This window comes from Vigna radiata, chromosome 4, assembly GCF_000741045.1.
Source record: "Vigna radiata var. radiata cultivar VC1973A chromosome 4, Vradiata_ver6, whole genome shotgun sequence".
Taxonomy (NCBI): domain Eukaryota; kingdom Viridiplantae; phylum Streptophyta; class Magnoliopsida; order Fabales; family Fabaceae; genus Vigna; species Vigna radiata.
Genome location: NC_028354.1, coordinates 12,305,758 through 12,327,465, shown reverse-complemented (window position 1 = coordinate 12,327,465; position 21,708 = coordinate 12,305,758). Strand labels below are relative to the sequence as shown.

Sequence of the window (21,708 nt, the reverse complement as noted above, 5' to 3'; positions counted from 1 at the left end):
TCTGTACTTTAAAATAAATAAACAATATTTATTATAGAAATGTAAACAAATATATATATATATATATATATATATATATATATATATATATATATACTTGGAAGTATATAATATTTTAAATAACATTATACGAAATATGTAAATAATTTATTGGAACATCGGTTAATTTGGGCTTTCAACGTCACTTTCACAACCGACGTCTATACGGGTGACGTCTACGGGACGTCGCAATTCCTCCGACCCGACGTCTATATAGACGTCAGTTAATGACGTCTATATACACGTTTGCTTATACTCACACCGACGTCTAATTACTCTATATAGACGTCCACCTATGCTTAAACCGACGTCAACATGAATATATAGAAGTTGTAAATGACATTAACCGACGTCTATGTTCCTTATAGACGTCGGACCATGCACTAACCGACGTCTAACAAAGGCGTTGTGTTTTAGTGCAGTTTTGATCCAGACTTTCGATAGCATAGTGCAACACTCTCCTCTCACTAGTTTCCCCACAAAAAAAGCTTGCGTCTTTTGAATCTTCTATGACATTTCAACCCAAAACCGAACCTGGGTCCATGACTACTTCCCATTATTCAACCGCAAAAGAAAAAAATTACGGTGAGACGAGAACTAGACAAGGACCCAAGTTCCATTTTGGGTCGACAAGCCATAGAAAACTCAAAAGATCGCCACTCTTCTTGTGAGGAAACCAGCAAAGGGAGAATGTTACACTATGTTACCCAAATAAATGATCAAAACTGCACTAAAACACAACACAAAGAAAGCCAAATTTTAATCAGTTGAACGACAAGATAATCGATAAAAAACTAAAGAAAGTTTAAACGGTAAAGCATAAAAAAAAAACCACGCACCAAAAAGGAGAGGACGAAGACAACGACATTATGAGAAACCACAATGCAATGCCGCAAGAGATAAAAAGTAGAGGTGCGCAAGCGAGTAAAAGAAGAGGAGAAGCAGAGAAAAAGGAGAAGAGATGAAGACACGATCAGAAATTGAATGGCGATAAGAGTCTGCGGTCTATTTAAAATGAAATGAGGCGTCGGTTGCTCCAGAAACCGACGTCTATAGACGTCGGTGTTTCAGGGGATTCGACATCTATTCTACGTCGGTGTTTCAGGTGTTTCACGTCGGTGCCCCTCCCAGCCGACATCTAAATTAAAGAAATTTTATCTTCCCGCCTTCCAGACAGGCCTTAGACGTCGCCGCTGGACTATGTGACGTCTAAGCGCCTGGGAATTAGGTGAACAGCATTAATTGTAGCCCAGTCGACGTCGGGTTTTCAGGGGATCCGACGTCTGTGCGACGTCTAAAGCTGAACCGGTTGACGTTTGATTTCCTGTCAGTGACTTGAACATCAGTGCCTTTTCCTAGCCGACGTCGAATTGACTGTCTTATCACATACCTCAGGCAATTGGACATCGGATAGTTGGCAGGTGCGACGTCTATGATGTCATAGACGTCGCCTAACAGCGAAACTGACGTCTAGTTTTCCAATATATTTACGATAATGCCACCGTGCAGTAATAGACGTTGGTTTTTCACGAACCGACGTCTAATGGGTAACGTTAAACAGCGTTTTTGCACTAGTGAAACTTCAGTATATAAGTCATATTATCGTCTTCAAATAAAAAACAAATTAAAATTTCAAAATATATTAATCTTTTATCAACTACGAGGACTTATATACAGTAGAAAAATTTATATACCAAAGTAACAACTACTCTTTGTCAACCTTCAAATGTTTTACTTTTTCTCATCTCTTTTACTTACTATCATTTGCTCATCGATAATATACAATGAAAACATATAGATAAATTACAACATAATGTATAATAGGATGAGCTAGAAATTTAGAACATACTACTATTTTTAAACACTAAAGTTTAAATAGACATACACATTTGTCCATGGCATATACTATACCCAATCATCAATGTCTTGATACATCCAAATGTCATCATGGCTCTTTCACATAAAAATATACATTTGACTTGACTTTTGAATTACGAGTGTATTTGGTAGAATATGAGACTTTGAATTTGTCATAACTCACCACTCACCATATCTCTTAGGGATTATAGCTATATTATGATTGGGTTACATCCCTTATCAAAGAGTATGACATGATAACTCCTATTTCTGTAAGATTTGATCTATTCCAAAATTACATATAAGAACATGTGACTCTCACAACTAAATCTTTCTCTTTGAGTCTAATATTAGTAGAATTATGACAGTCTCACTTCAACTTTAAAATCAATACACTTCATCCATCACCACACGTAATATAATATTCTCACCCTAAAAATCATTACCTTCTCATTCCACATTATTCATATCATTCCCCAATACATTTTTTAAATATATCAAACTATATTCTACATACTAAGCATCCTTTTTTTTTCACATATAAACCATCCATTATTAATTGATCAACAAATAAGCAACATCATAAAAGCTAAAATATGAAAATTCGTCCATTACATAGGATGGCACTCAATGGGAACTCCCTGGCACCCTTGGAATTAAATTCTAGGAGGTGCATAGCACAAGGCTTAAAGCGCCTAGTGCCAATCTCTCTAAAGCTCATTGTTAAGTAAGCATCTTGCAATTCTAGGTTAACACCTAACGCCCCAGACCATTGGAATTCACTGTCAAATGAGCGTCTAACGATCACAGGTGACGCTCAACACCTTGACTGTTGGTGCTCAAACTAACTTCATATTTAAACTTAACACCCAATGGTTTTGTGATATCACACTACGTAATACCAGTAAACAAATCCCTGATTTCTCTACAATAAGTTATCCAATATGTTTATCTAGGTTATTGCATCTCTTCATATCTAGGTACAAGAGAGTTCATTAAATGGACTGAGAACATGGATGCTAGGTTTTTGCATTCTATGATCGAGGAGACTCGTTTGGGTAATAGGATTGATGGCAGTTAGGAAACCTAAGCCTATAATAACATGGTTCAATACCTTCATAGTTGTGGTTATGTTAATGTTAGTAAAAGTAATGTTAAAAATTGTCAAAAGGTATTGAAAGACAGATGGCTTGAGGTTCATGACCTCTTTGGCGGATTGAGTGGATTTTCCTGGAACGTCGTAAGTATGAGATTTGAAGCTGAGGACGAAGTGTGGGCTGACCTCATTCAGGTATTTGTTAAATATTCAGATTTGGTGGATTTTTAAAATACATAAGTTCAACCGCTATCTGTTTTATGTATGTTGTTTCAGTCAAGGCCAAGTGCAGTTAAGTGGAGATTTAACAGCATCAGACACTACGATTTAATGGTGGAGTTATGGGTTGCGGATCGACAACAGGTTGAGCCTCGTGTACAGGTTTATTTGAATCAAAATATGGAGTACATTCCTGAAGAGCCTATCTATTAAGAGTATATATACCCAACTCCACCATCACCTCCTTCATCTGTGGATAAGTATAGTCTAGGTCAGACTCAATCTATGTCATTCTTTCCATCCGGAGGAACTTCATTGTCATGAGGTTCCAAAAGAAAGGCACCTATGGTAGATGTGATAGATGCTCAATTTGATAAGTTGACGACCAGCCTGGATGGTTTCACAAATGTCCTTGGCTCCACAAATGTTCACTTTGGTGTAATTTCTAACGCAGTCATGCGTCAAGTCTTAGCAATGGAAGATAGAAATTAAATACTCCGTCGCACCTTAGCGTACACATACACAGAGGGCGACATTTATGAAATGTTGAGTGCTATGAACATTGCTGATGAGAACTTGGTCGAGCAATGTTATGACTTCTTATGTGGAAACCCTACATGTACAAAGAGGTTGATGGGACTTCCACCACATAAGCGGTGGAATGAATTATGTAAAATGATCTCGGGTGGTGACTGTTAGGATGTGTTTTGTATTAGTATTATATTATGAGATTTCCCTATAATGTAATTATGACTTCTTGATTTTCATCCATCTTCATTTTTGAAGTTATGGTTATGGTTATGATCTAATGGTTTGTCTTTGCTTGTTGTTATTTTTAATATTCAATAATTTGTTATCATTTACGTTGTTATTGTTTTCATTAATTGTTTTGTTGAAGAAATTGTGAAATGGCCTCATCATCAACCAAAAGGCCTAGAAAAAGTCGTAAGGGAAAAGAAACCCTAAATGAGGCAGAAGATGCAGCCTATGTCAGACCATTTCTTGCAGAACAATTAGATCAACGTCGTTTCTTCAGTCATAACCATCAGATGGAAAACTATGCAGTTGATTTCTACACAAGGAATATTTTCATTCCTAAAATAATGAATTTCGAATCATTTGCCGGATCAAGCTTATATTTTCAACGTCATCTTCTATTTCAAGGAGTGGTTGAATTTCTGACATTGCAGGGAGCCTTCTATCCAGATTTGGTCAAAGTTTTCTATTCAAATCTAAAGATTTCTTCAAATGGATATTTGCTCAGTGAGGTCAACAAGAGAAGAATCAGATTGAAACTTGTCGATTGGTTGAATATTTCTAATATGAAGTATGAGGGTCAAAAGTTGTGTTATTCAACTATCCTAGACGACTTTCCCTATGATCGGGAAATAGCATTAGCTAATATGGCTAGAACAGAAATGCAAGACGTGTTAAAACAGTTGGTTCTTTGAATATTAAGATAGACTTCTGCATTATGTTATTGTGCACATGTTGACTCCACAACCTGGAAATTTTGCAAGGTTATTGCAAGAGAGTATCTTTATGATATATGTGCTTAATATAGCTATCAATTGGCCTCATCACATCATGCAGCATATGCTTAAATGCAAGGCCCGTGACACACCCCTACCATATGGTGTCCTTATCACCCAAATCATGCAATATTGTGGAGTACATGTTGATGCTGATTCCAGGACTCATATTGGGACCAGACATCATTTTTCAATTAATTATTTGAAGAGGTTGAATATTGTTAATGTCAACGGTGTTTGGCAACATGATGTCGGCGATGATGATGAAGAAGAGAAACCTCACCATCATGACAACCATCTGCAACCTCCTCCGCATCTTTCAAATCCTAATATGATGACTCAAATGTGGGACGGGGTACAAGACTTGCAACATAGAATGCAGGGTATGGAACAAATGCAGGTGCAGGTTCAGCGTATTGAAGATAACTTGGCAAACCTATCTCTCGACATGAACCGATAATTTGCTCATCTGAATCAAAATGTTAACTTAATTCTTCACCATTTAGATGATTAAGTTGCTTACTATTACGTCAGTGTATTATATGATTTTTTTCCTGTACTTGACTTATGTGATTGATTTCTTATATTACCTATTTTTGAATTGTTGCTTTCACATCACTTTTCATACTTTTATTTATTGTCAACTTATTGAACTAAAAAACAGATGGATCCACTAATAATTGATGAATTTGAAGTAATAATGACTCAAAGAATAAGATTATATGCGGCTCTTGAACGCCAAATACAGGCCATGGAGAGTCGACATTCACTGTTATCGGCTAGGAATCAATCACCTAATCCAACTTCGGAAGAAATTAATAACTTATTACGGCCTATGAACATTCAAGATGACAATTTATTCAGACAATGCTTTGACTTTTTATCTTCACATCCATTTCATACAAGACGTTTAATAGGGATGCCGCCACAATATCGTTTCAATAGATTGCTTACATACCTCAGCCAAGCAACTTCATCATGATCTATTACAAATATATTTGTATGTTATTATGTTCGGACTTTTTATTTTATGTCATGCAATATTATAACTTCGTTTAATTATGGACTGAATTCAAAATTAGTAAATCTCACTTCCATAACAAATAAATTCATATTACTTGGAACTTCCCTATCATTACAAGCAAATATTACATTTTAAAATAAATTCATTTTACTAAATTTTAATTTAATTACTTTTTAAAAATTATTTTAATTTTTTACTCTTAATAAACAATTTTACAATTAAATATAACATTAACAAATATTATTTTATATTGCTTTAATACCTAGGGATATTTTGGTAATCTTAAATTTCTACTAACTAAACAAATTTTTTAAAATTATCACATCAATCAAATCATACATCAATTCTCATTTTACTTCTAAATCCACTCTCAATTATCTACAATTTCACTCAAATAAACACAAAAAAAAAAAAAAAATTATCTTTAAATCTCCTCAAATTCACTCAATCACTCTCCCCCAAATCATCTCCCCAATCATCCCTAAGGAAATTCCATAATAATAAAGAAAGAAAAGAGCTTCTACGTTGATGAAAATGATTAAAAAATTAAACTTGTTGCTGCGATGGATGTCAATGGGTGGAACCTTCTGACATTCATAGGTCACTGTAATTTGATAATTCCCTTATTGTTTATGTTTTTTTCTAATTTAAACGAGGATAACGATATATGTCAATGATGAGTGGTCCAATTGTTGCAAACATTAAAACGTATTCAATTTTTAAAAATGATTTAATGATATTGGAATCACAAAAAACAGTATAGAAAGTAGAAAAAATGGTTTGAAAAACTCTTACAAGATAAATAGTGAGCCTCGTTTAAAATAAATCTGAATGAGAAATGCATGCCTCGGTAAAAGAAAATTTGGTACTTGAGAAAAAAAATATTACAGCAAGAGAAAATAAATTGATGAGGAAAAGAAAAAGGATGTTAATGATATCTATCCTTTCCTAAATTTCCCCGAACTCATGTTCTACAAATGTGTAGGAATGTGGGGGCATTTTTTGGAAGGCTGCACTTGCAACTGAACTTCTCTGTTTGCAAGTCTGCTGTGAAAGAAAAGCATTCAGCACCAACGAACAATGGCCGAACCCCAAGTAAGACCGGCGCCGAAGCCGGCGGTTGCGATGGTCTGCCCTGCCTGAACCTTACCACTTCGAACTGCTTCATCTAAAGCCAAGGGAATGGAAGCTGCACTTGTGTTTCCATAGTTAGCCAAATTTGATATCACCCTTTCTGAGGGGAGTTCTAACCGAGTCGCAACTGCATCAATGATCCTCTGGTTTGCCTGCACTTATTATCAAGCGAATGCAACATCATCTTTCTCCAACATATTCATAACATCCTTCAATTTTATCTTAGAGTTATATATCTTTTTAATTTCTAAACTTTGACGTAAAATTATAATTTGTTCCTATTTAAAAGTGATATATTTTGATCTGAAACTTTAAAAATAAATAAATATAATATGTATAAACAGACTATATTGATTCACTTTTATCGAAGTTTGAGAACTGAAATATATCAACCTTCCAGATAGAAATAAATTCCAATTTCGTATCGAACTTCAAGAAATATAAACATATTTAAGTTTTTATTTTATAGATCATTTCAGCGTACCTGATGGAGAACTAGCCAATCGATGCTAGATGCAGGCAGGCCAGCCTTTTCAAGGGCAGATTCAATTGACTGTGGTACACATCGTACGGCAAAGCGGAAGACCTCTTTGCCGTTCATTTGAATGCATGAATATGAGGATGGCTTGGGAGGAAAGCCAAGCACAGAACCGTTTGAATCCAATGCATTATATGACTCGTTTTCTTTGATGGTAGCATTCAAGTGCCTATATCAAGGAATGGTTTGTCCTTAATAACATAGCTTAGAGGAAGAGAAAAACTCTTTTGAGTAATGATAGAAGCACAAACCTCTGGCCATTGCCATCACTATGCAAATCAAAACCGAATAAACCATCTTCTTCAGTGTTGCAGCCCTGCAATGTAATCATGGACCAGAGCAAAGGCATCAATTTATATCCCTTAGCTTTAAATGACTTCTTGTTGAATAAAAAACCATCAGTTCATTGTCCTTCTTAAAAGCAACAATAAAATCAGAAAATTATCAAATATTGTATTTGCAATTTTGAAGTGTTGTTTCAATGATGAGGACAACAATTTGCTTATCTTCTTAAATTTTATAAAGATTCTAAAAACTAGTCTTTATCTTAAATAAAGATAAGACAAACATAACCAACAAAGTTAAAGTAATAACCAATAAACAAGATCCAAACTTCTAACTGACATTTACCACAGCTTTCGAAAATGCCACGAAGATATACAATTACCTGTAACAGTACAGCACCAGCAGCATCCCCAAAAAGAATACAAGTCCCTCTGTCAGTCCAATCAACATATCGAGAAAGAGCGTCTGCTCCAATAACTAGAACATTATTAAATCCACCTCCTGCATTCACACAATAAAGGGCAATGGTTATTTTCACCATATTTGGGAATTATTAAGCCAACAAAAACAACCAATTCATACCCCTAATGTGACAAGCAGCTGATATTAAACCCAACACAAATCCACTACATGCAGCTGTAATGTCATAAGACAATGGATTTGTTTTGCAGCCAAGTTGTTTTGAAATCTGCAAGTTGTAACGACAATAAAATTATAGGAGAGGTTCCATAAATGAAAAGAAGATACCCAATCTTGGAGAGACGAGACAATAATAAGCTATAATCATTTCCGTAACAATTTTGCAGCATCATAATTGCTCAAATATGCCACTAATCGCTTAACATGTGCCAATGTATACACACACACACATAGGAATTACGAGCAAAAGGATAAAGATGACAGCAGAATGTAAAGAATTATTCTCAACACAATACATCTTAACTCCTACCTGTGGAGCACTACCAAAAAGATCCTCTGGCGTTGATGTGCACATCAATATTAGGTCAAGATCATCAGAGTCTACCTTTGCCATCTCAAGTGCTTTTCTAGCTGCCTCTACTGCTAAAGTTGTCAAGTTATCTTTGCCTGCAAGCACAGCAACAAGCAATAGAAGGCAAACATATCACCATTCTATAAAACTTCCAAAACTAGCAAGTTTCGACAGGATTATCTTTTGAAAACAAGAATTGGGTTTCACTGGGCAAAAAAACATAAACCGAAGCTTCACCCTCTTGAGATGCTAAACTTTGCCTTGCCAATTTATCATAAAGAGACTAAGTTGAGAGCAGCAAAGTGATTAAATCAAATTCTAACCTCTAAACTGTACCTATCATCTGTTTATAGCAACTACACTACAATGAAAGACGGGTCTAATGCCATTGCAATCTGCATGTGACTAGCCTAAACTGCATGTGGCGTAGTAATGGCATGAGACAAAATAACAGCACATTAAAGAAAACCTCTCAAGTCTCATCCCATCTTCAAGTTTCAACAATTCAACCAACATCAGTAATGCCTAATAATAACAATAATGTAAAGATCCCCCAAGTACAAACAGTATCATACTTTCAGTTGTATGTAGTATCCCTTTCCTTTTCCCTTCCTCATCTAAGTGATCCAAACCAATCATTTTACTCCAAAACCTTCTCTTTAATCAAAAGCAACTTGGATCCCAACCAAATACTTAAAGATGGCAACTTGGTTGCAATTAAACATGTTGTCTTCGTATTCAAAGAGAGCCCCAAAATGAGCTTCAGATTCTCAGAGGATTAAGGTCACAATTTTTTGTGACCCTTTTTGGTTACAATGTAGAAATTGTCATATGAGTGAATGTTGGAGATCTCATATGGACTAGTAATAAGGTCGAATTATAATATATAAGTTAGATGCAGTTATCAACTTATAAGTTGGTTTTGTGAGACTAAATTAAACATAAGCTCACTTACTAAGATGGTATTAGAGTCATTTAGCCTATCCCAGTCAAGTTCTTTGGGGTTATTATGATGTTATCGAACGCCTGTTAGATAACTCATAAATATTTAATCTCATGCTTGAGATTTGTATTCTTCAACATGAAGGGTGTGTTGAAGATCTAACATCAACTAGGAATAAGGTTGAATTATAATACATAAGTGAAGTACATTTCTCACTTTACAAGCCAATTTTGTTAGATTGAGTTGGTGTAAACCCACTTACTAAGATTTTGTTTTAGTTTCCAACCGTATATGCCAAGCAGAAGCTTGCAGTAATCCCTATTTGAACCAGTAGTTGAGAATAGATGGAAGTAAAAAAATTACGTAGTAAAGACTATGTTATAGAGTGGATAGGGAGTCATATTTGTCCATCAAACACTGATTGGGATGATGGAAAGAACAATGTTCATGAGAAAACAACAGAAAATTCAAGTCCCAATGATAAAAGAAAAGACCATGCTACTGATACACCCCAATGTAGGACATACTGAGTTCAAGAAAGGCTTGGTAGTGCTCCATTTTCTTATTTGGGTACAAGGTTTAAACTTTGCAGACATAACAAGTGTGGAGAGGAGGGTTGTATGGAACCTCCAAAAACAGAATTGAAATTTATTGATATTTGTCTCTACCTGTCATTATTGATATTTTTCTCTACCTGTCATGTCGGTTCAAGGCTTATATAAGAGTTCAATACATCAAGTATCACCCGTTAAAGGAGGAACAGAATAACTGAATGCCTATGTAGAACAAAAATAACAAACTAAGAATCATACAAAACTTAATCTCTATAACATGTGGGCTTGAGTATGGTTCTAGTGGATCTGTTTTCAACTTCAATCCCAACACTTCAGTAAATTGATATTGGTGACATTTGCCTCTCTATCAAGGGTGATAATGAGCGTGATCAAGATGGGGAGTTCAGCTACAAAAGAAACTGGAAGAAGAAAGTATTCAATACATTGGAAAGTGACAGGAGAAGTAGAGATCTTTTCAGCCACAAGCTCGGCAGAACAACTAGCATGAGAGAGACACTGAGTTATGTGGCACCAAAATATGATGGGAGATATGTATATTTTTGGAGTTTTAATTCTTATAATTGTGTGTTAAGGTCCACGTCATTGTGCCAGGCGGGAGACTAAAACATATTGTTGCATCACCCACAATACTAGAGTAAGCTAACTTAATAAGTTGGTATAAACATTGGGTTCAATCTGCAGCATTATAGAACTAGCAGATGAACTTGAAAGAAGATTACAAGAAGGACCAAGCAAGCATGCTTATCAACTTGGAATTCACTTGCTTCCAGAGCTGCAGCCAGATATTGAGGATGTTGTTAGGATTATGAAGGAGGAGATAGACCTTCCATCATTTTCATTTTAGTTCTCCCCTTCTCCACCTTCCAAATATACAGGAAATCAAAGAGAAAAGATAAGGGCAAGGCAGATAGATTTTATAATGATGAAGGTTTCTTCAAAAGTCCACTGCTCATCATGTTAGATCAGGTATGATGAATGCACTATGAGATGTGCCGCTCAAATATGTTTGCATTCGGTGCCTGAAAACTCTTGTATTGTTAGATTTATGTTGAATGCATATCGGATAAGTTATTTGTGATATTCTACATCAGACATTGCATTAAAATGATTTGATGACTCGATTTTTCCACGGATTTCCTCAGTAGCTAAGAATACTAGATTGTCTCCCCTAAGCGCAGCTGAACTGTGTATATGATGGATACTGGTTAGCTTAACTCTTCATTGTGATGGATAAGGGGAAAAGATATCTTAGTTACTGTTACTTTTTAAGAGACTAAGTTATTTGGTAGGCTTCCCTTGACTTCTTGACAAAAATATGTTTTTACAGATGTAGCTTTTCAGAGATGGACTGACCTTGTTTGTTTATCTTCCATATTTAGAAAGCATTTACTTTTATTGTCATTTTTACTCTTGTCAACATACGTATCCTATTTGCATTAGAAGCGGCAGTTCATTGAATCAAGATTCTAAATTCCATGATCCACCAATTATTTAAACAATTCCTCTTGATGAGGCTGGAAGCCATGCATACTTTTTGTTATCTTTTGAAAAAAATGGTATTTTCTATGAAAAAGGACTTTAAAATTAATTCAACCTAACAAAACACATTTGTGAGGTGGGATTTACACTCATTTATATATTATAATTTAATCATATCTCTATTCAATATAAAATCTCTAACACATACCCTCATTTTGAGTATCGAACTTCTCGACCAAGAAACTAGACATATATGGGTGTTCTAATAATAGTCCAGTAGCAAGTGACACAATAGATCAAACAAATCCCATTAGGATAGGTTTTGATACCATCTTAGAAAATGATCTTTAAGCCTTTGCTCTGATAGTAATGAGACAATACAACCCAACACAAACCAGATTTATTTAATTTACATCATGATCTTTTAAATGTTCGGGAACCATCTAACATCACACAAAGATCACCCCAACTTAAAAGCCCCCATGGAGATGGGGGACAACATGAAGGGTTGAACCTCCTTCTAAGTATCGTAATCAGCAAGGGTCCTCCCCATCCTTCAACTGCTGCCTTGCAACGATCAACCTCGTATGGTCTGGCCAGATGCCCTCCTTACCCTGAATTTTCACTTTCACATTGTGAATGGTGTCATAGCTCTCCACCTCAAGGATAATGGTCTTATCAATAAGAGTCTTAAATGACAATCTACATTCCTCCCTTGAGATGAAGGACAAGGTAGTCCTCCGGAATCTTATAGTCAGTGAGGGTCTTCCCATCCTCAAGTTGGTTCCCAGTAAAGATCAATCTCTGCTGGTTTTGGTGAATAGCCTCCTTATCATGGATCTTGGCCTTGACATTGTTTGGAAATTGAACTAAGTTATTGTGTTAACAAGATGGTACCCTATCAAGAAGTCCATTTTCTAAGTCTATTAAATTGGCAGTTTATGAAACGCTAAGTATAACAAGTGTTTATGAAATGCTAGTTGTGACAAGAGGACACAACAGTTGCACCAAATCACTTTGGATTTGATGATCATCAAGCAACCAGACAAAGATTAATTGCAGCAATGGTCTGTCTGATATTAGGAATTCAACAACTAAGCTTCTTTTTGGCTAACAAACCATTCCAACACCTAATAAATTGGCTGACATTAAAAGCACCACGAGTTATAATCGGGTAATAATGGACCACAGAAGTCACAATTTAAGACTAAAACAAGCCACTATTGAAGCAGCAACATTAACTCCCCCGCCTCCAAAAGTATTCTTCTTCTATTCCTAAGTAAAAGTATGAGTCACAACATCCCTGACACGGCTGTCTTTTCAATGGTTTTGCATGCCATACGGTTGAAGTATTGAAATGAAATCCCTAGGCTTTCCATTTCAATTCATTAGATCAAAAAACAAACAAGTACAATAAAGTATTGAACACAGGTTGTTTAAAGTACAAACAAGCACACACCTTGCATACTTTCAATTACAAACAAAGCAGGCAATGTAATCTAATAAAATCCTAACCACAGTACCTACCTATCTGTTCATAGCACCAGAATGAAACATTGGACTAACCACTAACGCCATTGGCAATGACTAACCTGAAAGAACCCGTCGTCTACGAATCCCGGTTCGAACAGATATCCATTCATCAGAAGTATCAACAATTTGCGAAAGGTCATCGTTAGAAATCTCAAGAGCTGGCACAGCAGAGCCACATCCAACTAACTTGCATCCTTTGCTGACAAGCCTGCACACTTCAATTAACGAATGATAGGAAAAACAAACAAACGAATTATTGTGATCCCAAATAGCAATAACAAACCTAGAACTAGAACCAACGTTTCAAAGTCACAACGGTGCTAGCCTCTACAGATGGCAAAGAAAACCGAGTTGGGTGTGATTCAAAATCGAAACTTTAACAGAAACAGATCAAGCAGAGAGCAAAAAGCGACCTGGGTATCGAAGATTTGGAAGTAGCACGATTTTCAGCTCCTTCGATATTTCCAACGCAAACAACTTTGGCGGAGAATCCAATGGCAGTAGCGAGTGGCCGAACCCTGACTCTGAAGTGGGGAACCGAAGGCGTGAAGAACCCAGATGCATTCGCCATTTACAAGAAGAAGAAGAAGAAGAACCAAGTATATGTTGGAACAGCAACAAGGGAATATGCGTAAATAAATGTGTTGAGATTATGGCTTTGTAGTATATAAATGAAGCGATGGAGAAGAAGGAAGAAATGAATGCATCGCAGAGAGAGAGACGGGCAAACAATGATCTTCGTCAGCGAGCGATTACGGATTGGATTTGAGGAAACTCCAATGTTGTTTCTCTATATTTGACGGTAACTCCAATGTTCTTATTCTCGTGTTGTCTGCCAATTTTATTTTCACATCAACAAATTCTCCTACTATCTATCTTTTCATCAATTATATTATTATAATTATAATATCACTGACAGTAAATAAAAATAAAAATAAATGTCATCACAATTATTTTCAGATTGCAACCTCACTGAAATTTTTATGTTTATTTTACTAACTATGATACTCATCAAATTTTTATAATTTCTTTGATGTTTACATCTTAAGGTTATTATGAAGTTATTTAATCTGCTTGAATTTTAATTTTAATTTTTTTATTTATGGTTGCTCTTACATAACTTAATGATTTTTACTCCCAATAAATGTATATATCTAAAAACAGTATTAAAGGAAGTTCTGAAAAGAAAAGAATAGTTGTATTGGCATATTCTAAAGTAGTCGACCGCTGAAGCCGTTTAAAGTTGGAGATCGTGAAATTTATGTTGAGGCGAACCAACTAATATCGCAACTAATTAAAGAAAATTAAAGTGACGGAATTATTGGTGTGTGAGGCTTTGAAATTAAAGTTTATTAAATTATTAAGAAAATCAAACAGAACAAATAGTTGGTGAATTACAAGATCTAGGAGATTAAAGACTCAAGCAATTTCAAAAACACAAAAATTTATTTAAACATAATTTTATATTCTTTTCTTAATCTTTCTTATATCGATTGAAAATAAAAAATCAACCGACGTCACCTATCAGATACAAATATAGTTATGCATATTGACAAATTAATTAACAACAACTAAATAAATAAATAAATAAATATAAATATAAATATATATATATATATATATATATATATATATATATATTTTGTATCGTAGTTATGATACTTATAATATATTTATATTTATTAAAAATGATAATAATTTTCTATTATATTTTTTAATTTCATGATTATAGAAGAAACAATTTAAAATTATGAATTATAAAGTATATGTTATGAATATTGTTAAGCTTTATGCTATTTTGTTATGTATTTAGTTTATACATAGACGGGTTTATCTTACTTATTGAAAGATTAAGTTGTGAGTATAGTTTTTGTTGATTTTCTTTGTAAAATATTTTTTCATATTTAAATGTTTGTGTTATGAATTTTTTATTTGTTTAAGTTTGAGAATATTTATTGAAATAGTTTTTTTTTATCTTCGTTTACTTTTAGATATTATTTTTTGTTTATAGGATCACTTAATGTTCATCGTATTTTTGTTCAATAATTTCTATATCTATAATATCCAATAAATTGCATTAGAGTTTTAGTTTTGATTCATTATGCATTCATAAAGGGTTAGTCATTTATCAAAATCTATCATTTTTTCTTAATTCTTTTTTATTTTGTCATGCATAAAATATTCATGAAAACTTTCAGAAAGATGTTCAACACATTCGATTAAGAAGTTTACAAGAAACAATAGTCTTAATTCGTGGTGCATGCATCAAAATGTGTGTTTTGTTGAAAGAATATGACTTTTAAACACTTTTCTTAAACAAAATGGCATGATTAGAGGAGTTTGTTTTGAAAATTCATGAGAAAGACTCATTTTCCAATTTTGAACTCTCAAATGAAATTCCTTACAAGGTACCAAAAGAAGAATCTACTTATACATTATGGTTGAATCTAGATAAATCATTTATAACCAAGTTTTTCTATTATAAGTTGTTTAACAAGAATTGTCTATTTAGACTTCATGAAAAGGAAAATTAGTATTTTGAAGGAACACACTAATGAGATGAACTCAATTCTAATAAAATTGAGAGATAAACATGGAAGATAAAGATCTATGTCTTCCTCTTTGTTTGAGAATATTGTTAACTTTTTTATTATAAACATAGATTGTATTACTCTTGATAAAAGAAAATTGAGAATTTTGTTAACCTTTTTTAGTGTAAATATTGCATTACTCTTGAGAAGAGAAAATCTTATATATATATATATATATATATATATATATATATATATATATGATAAAACACTTCAACATGAGATTCTTAGGGATGGAGATGAAGTTGGTTCGTCTAGGTTAATAACGCTTGTTTTTGTACAACGACAGAAAAACAAGAAGATAAGGAAGGACAAAATCAATCGAAAGGGACATCTACAATTAAGGTAAAGAATTAGGTTAGTGGAAGAAAGATTTTCCCATAAGAAGGGGCAAAATTCTTTTTGGCTAATTTAGTGTCTTTTGAAAATTGGTTGTACTTCACATATGTGTCCAAAGAGAAATTGGTTTGGAACACATTTAATTGGTGTATTACATGCTAAAAGGTTCAAGTGCAATGTTAAAGTTGGCGATATGAGTGTTGTGGAAGAGGAAGGTTGTGATGCACGAGAATAAGGTTAAAAATTCATATATCCTAAAAGGTTCCACTATGACAATTTCCATTATGATAGGTTCCACGTTGTTTGTCTTTTCGTTTGCATTTGATAATAATGTGTGACATTTGTTTATGGACCACATAAGTGAGAAAGGGTGGTAATTTTAGGCAAACATACATTATTAGTTAAGCATAGTGTGGAAACTATATAGTTTTGTGAGCAATGACTTTGTGACAAGAAACCTAAAAAGTATTTTCCAAAGGTAATACATAACATGAAGGTCACATTAAATTATGTTCATTCTAATTGCTAGACTCCTTCAAAAGTTTCATCATGGAAGACATTAAGTTTTCCTCTCTATCAATAGATTATGCATAGATGATTTAGATGTTCACGATGAGTAGAAATTTGAAGGTTATTTTTGTTTCAAACATTGGTCTAATGTTATGCTTAATCAAATTCATAAAAAGGGTTGAATGTTTGAGATCAAACAATGGATAAAAATTTTGCTCTAAGGAAAGCAAAAACAATTGTAAAGACTAAGGCATTGTAACCATTGCATTATTTGTCATACTCTACAATAGAATGAGATAACTAAAGATTTAACAAGACCTCATTTAAGATAGGAAGGCTTATTATTATAAAAGGTACTAGATCAAGATAATTGTCAAGTGAATAATGTTAAATTAGAATATTATCCAACATATTATCATTATGACAATTATAAGAAAAATAATAATTCTAAGAAGGAGGTTCTTATGGGCTTAAGTAGGGGTATCAAAGTGAGTCAACTTGACTCACAAGAGTTGGCTCATCATAGGTTGAACTAAAAATAAGTGAGTTCAAGATAACTCACTTTTTCGTAAACCTAAAGTCTCCTAATCTGATTCAACCCACCATGTGTTGGTGGGTTAGTGATTTAACACACTTTTTTTTTTTATATATATTTATCATAGTACAATTAAATGGATTGACTCGATTCAATTTTGTATAGCAGTATAATCAAAGTGTTCACCTAAATCACCAAACATTATTATAAAGCTAATAGTTAAAAATTAAAGCATTAACTTATGTAATTTGACAAACAAATAAATTAAACAATCTAAAATATTAAAACACTATTGAACAATATTATAATATTTTAAAATATCAAATTGTTAACTTACATAATTAGAAACAGTAAATAATTATAATAAAAAACTTATAAAAAATGATAAAAAAAAACTAATAAAGGATTCTTGTTAACAGGAGATCAACCTACCTTCAACCATATTCAAACTTGTTTAACTCACGAATTAAGTAAATTAAATTAAATTTAAACTACATTGAAAAATATTATTTTTTTAACCCAATTCAACTCAAATATGACTCATAAATTTTAACTATTTTAATACCAATACCTTTATGCTTAAACAAAATTTTTTTTAACAGCTTAAATACCCCTATTTATTTTATTCCACTGCATAAAATATTTAATTAATATAAAAGGCAAATTTTGACACATTATTAAAACCTTATTTTCTCTCATTTATAAAGGCATAAAATGTTTGATAATGTATAACTTTGATATTATTCTTACATTGTTTTTTCTATGAATATGCACAATTATGTTTTCTTTTTTTTCTATTTATTTATGGATTGCTATTATTATTCTTTTATGCTTAAAGTGTTGTTTTTATTGAAAAATTACTGAATTGTGTAACTTTATAATTTCAGTTGTTATTAGAAAACTAAAAAAACAAATAATTATTTTTATTTCCATGATAGGATGAAAATATGTAATTATTGTTAAAACTTCTTAGTGCCGCAATATTAGTTACACAAATTCAAGATATTACTATAATGAAAGAATTAAATTATTTCAATTAATGTATTAATGTTTCAATAATTTCAATGCCTTAATTTACTTTTTAATTTTTCAATTCTACAAAATACATTCAAATAATAGAAACATTATACAAGTCTACACGTAAATGATTTTACCTGACATTTTTATTACTTGTGTTTGATATTTTCAAAAACAAATCCAAAAATAACATAATTGTTTAATACATATTTAGTAATAATGTGAGTTAAAATATATAAATTTATTAAAACAATATTTGTAACATTTTACTATCTCACTTAAAGTCATGTTTATTGTTGTGACTTTTGTATATAAATAGCGCAATTCTAATATTTTGTTACACAAATGGACAAGTTTTAAAATAATTATAAATTTGAAAAAGTCTTACTAAGATGATATGACTTCATTAGAAAAAGTCCTATTAGCTGAACACAACTTTGATTAATCTTAGTAAAGTTGTGACAATAGAGCATAATTTTGGAGTTAGTTATTCAATTAGTTGGCTTAAATTTGTTTTTTATTTTTGCAAATTAAAATCGTTGTAGGTGGCACAACTTTAGAAGAGGTCTATTTCGACAACTATCATTACAACCTTTAATGAAGCTGACCTCATTGACTATCTTTTTTAGTAGCTTCCGAGCTTTTCGAATCCCTAAATAGAATTGTTTATTATATGATGAGTCCTTAGAAAAAGACCTCCTGATTAGTTGCATTGAGAACTTCTTATCTTTTATTCTAATATCAATACACTAATTTTACATGCTCATCACTTTAGACAATTTCATTGTCTTCTTCTGCACATTTCCATGTTCCAATTTTCTCTACATAGAAGAGCTAATAAGGGATGTTGGTGATTGATGATGGTAACTCCAAATCATTTCCTTTTTATTGCAAATTTTGGCTTCTATCATGGATATTGTAAATTCAATTACAATAAAATATTTATGTCCTATGATGAGGTTTTCCCTAGATGAAGTTTGATCTAGAGGGAAAGAAGATCTTAAGGCAAAAAATTGCTTCACATGAAATATGTTTGTTTAGGAAATGTTTGTTCTATAAAGAAAACAATTGGCATTGTTATAAAGGCAAACATCTATGCACTCCATGAAGTGATATTTTAGCATAAGGTATGACTTTCAAACAATTTTAGTCTAAAATACATAAAAATGAAATTGTGCTATAAGCATACAACTTCAAAACAAAAGTTGCACTGGAATCATGTAAGACAACTTCTTCACATCACTCAAATTGTGTCAATCGTTGATGACTTTGCCAATAATCACCTTCAAAAGTTGTCACATTACAACAACTTTAATTTTTCAAAAATAAAAAACAAAATTAAGCCAAACATTTAATTAGCCAACACCAATGTCGTACTTCATTGTAACAACTTCATTCAGATTAAAATAGTTGTGTTTAGTTGATACGACTTTTTTTTATAATAGAGTGGTTCCATCTTTACACTACTTTCCTAAATTTGTAATTTTTTTGAAAACTTATTTATTTTCATATCAAAACTACACAATTTATTTAAAAAAAAAGTTACTTCCAACTTAATTTAACATTAATATTTTTCAATGATAATATATGATTTTACGAATGTATTGAAAAAATCACATGTAAAAATATGAGAATTTCATAAACTCATCATTATAAACCTGCACATTATTAAATGTGACATAGATAAAATTTTGTTGTCAAAAAAATGTTGTCTAAGTATCATTATCTATTGATAATTTATTCCAAATATTTGTACTTGGAGGAAATCATCAATCATCCCTACTTTTGCATTCATTAATAAGGAATATATACAAATTTCAAACTATAATTTAGACTGCTATTATAACTGACAAGCTATAATTAAAACTAACATTTAAGTAACTAATACTACAAAATATACTCAAAATAATAACATATTATTTTATAAAACATCATATCTAACCGTACTACCACTTCAAAACTGAGCAATTGCTTTGCAAGTAAAACTGAAACCGAATACAACATCTTAAAATAAATTTCTTTCATAAAAACTTTTAAGAGGAGAAAATATAAACATAAAATAAATTTGATTTTTCTATCACCTAAAATTATCTATAACAATTTTTTGCTCTTCTAGAATTTGAAAAGATGGTATTCAAATTGTTGTACTCAAAGCTATTTCGGGGCAATTCTAAAAGTTGACTTTTTTCGACAATCAAACCATATTAGTCTAATTTTCAAAAGCACGCAAGCTTTAAAGTTGCAACGTCAAAATTTTCAAAATCAAATTCAACACTTCTGTGTAAGTTACCGTTCACACACTTCAACTGTTGAAACTGCATGGTTGTGGGGCCCACACTACTACACTCTCATTGGTTACACTTTTACTTTATTAACTTAGAAAATATTAGGCTTAGTCTTTTTCAATCAATTATTTATTTGTATATTTAATCTCTTTATCAATAAAATATTTAATTCAGGTTTTCAAATTTTCAAAGAATGTGATAATTTTTAAGATTCAATCAAGTCTTCAATATTTAAAAATTAAATGACATGGTTTTTGTGATATTGATGTAATTATTTATAATACTTTATAAAATAACCTATTTTTGTTATGGGTATTTGGGGAAATTCACTCTGAAACGTTCACTTGAGCCTTTTTTCTGATTTCTCCCTCTCACTCTGATACTACTGTCCGTTGCGAAGCGCATGAGTGCGACAAGACAGCATCTTTTGTACTAAAACTCACCTTAGTTACTTGTCGCTTTTCTTCACTTTGTGTTCTTTTGTCGCGTGCTACAAATTCTAGCGAGCACGAACGAGGCTGTTTCTGTGCTGCTTCTCTTCTGCTTTCTTTTCAGTTTGTTTGTGCAGGTGGAGATGGAAACGGGAGGTGCTGACGTAGCCGAAACGACGACGAATCAAGGCGAACGGAGTTCGGAGAAGAAGAGTTTGAGAACGGAGGTTGATACTTCAGCACCCTTTGAATCGGTGAAGGATGCGGTAACAATGTTTGGGGGTATTGGTTACTGGAAACCCCTTCACAGTAAGACCAGTACGTGTGTGCCTTCTCAGTCTGAGGTACTCCCTCTCTCTCTCTCTCTAATTGAGTTATGGCATTGCTACGTATAGCACCGCACAGGCTGAAATGCTGCCATTTCTTTGTTTTGGTATGTTTCTCTCCCTTTTCAGTGGAAAAGGTGGTACCTTTTTTGATGGAATTTTGATGGGTGTCTCTGTTGTTTTACTTGTGTGGAGTGGGAGAAACTGGGGTTGTTTTGTTTTTTTTTTTCTTTTTGCTGTTCGTGTGGTAAGTTGTATATGTTGCAGTGTATGACCCATTTGTGCTGTTTCCTTAATGCTTGCTATCGAAAAATTGTTTTTTTTTTTTTTTTTTTTTTTTTTTTTGTTGTTTTTGTGATTCTAGGTTGTTTCTCCTTGTTTCTTTTATCTCATAATTTAAGATTAAGGAACTCTTTGAAGATTAAGGTT

At 32.7% G+C, this 21,708-nt stretch overlaps 2 protein-coding genes across 4 annotated transcripts in view; one reads left to right on the top strand and one right to left on the bottom strand.

Moving 5' to 3' along the window:
• Positions 1-6,558: 6,558 nt before the first annotated feature.
• Positions 6,559-14,099, bottom strand: LOC106759425 (3-oxoacyl-[acyl-carrier-protein] synthase 3 A, chloroplastic). The gene is made up of 8 exons (XM_014642588.2): positions 13,659-14,099; positions 13,305-13,453; positions 8,674-8,810; positions 8,307-8,412; positions 8,107-8,225; positions 7,691-7,755; positions 7,386-7,608; positions 6,559-7,053 (listed from the first exon to the last, which is right to left on the bottom strand). The coding sequence occupies exons 1-8, from the start codon at positions 13,814-13,816 to the stop codon at positions 6,832-6,834; spliced, it is 1,179 nt and encodes a 392-aa protein (XP_014498074.1). The 5' UTR covers positions 13,817-14,099; the 3' UTR covers positions 6,559-6,831.
• A 6,803-nt stretch (positions 14,100-20,902) lies between these two features.
• The window catches only part of LOC106758621 (WEB family protein At2g38370), a 3,672-nt gene continuing 2,866 nt past the window's right edge, over positions 20,903-21,708 (top strand). For 2 of the 3 annotated variants that reach the window (XM_014641555.2, XM_014641556.2), the window contains exon 1: positions 20,903-21,297. In XM_014641555.2, coding sequence (XP_014497041.1) covers positions 21,097-21,297 — 201 coding nt within the window. In that variant the 5' untranslated portion in view covers positions 20,903-21,096. The remainder of the gene's footprint in view (positions 21,298-21,708) is intronic. The other variant, XM_014641557.2, reaches the window with a different exon arrangement.

What these genes read in the sequence shown, in the direction of transcription:
- LOC106759425 (XM_014642588.2), bottom strand. Translation starts at nt 13,816, where the DNA reads ATGGCGAATGCATCTGGGTTCTTCACGCCTTCGGTTCCCCACTTCAGA. An exon ending in TCCAAATCTTCGATACCCAG is followed by an intron (nt 13,454 to 13,658) that starts GTCGCTTTTTGC and finishes TGAAGTGTGCAG; the next exon opens with GCTTGTCAGCAAAGGATGCA. An exon ending in CTGGTGCTGTACTGTTACAG is followed by an intron (nt 7,756 to 8,106) that starts GTAATTGTATAT and finishes ATTACATTGCAG; the next exon opens with GGCTGCAACACTGAAGAAGA.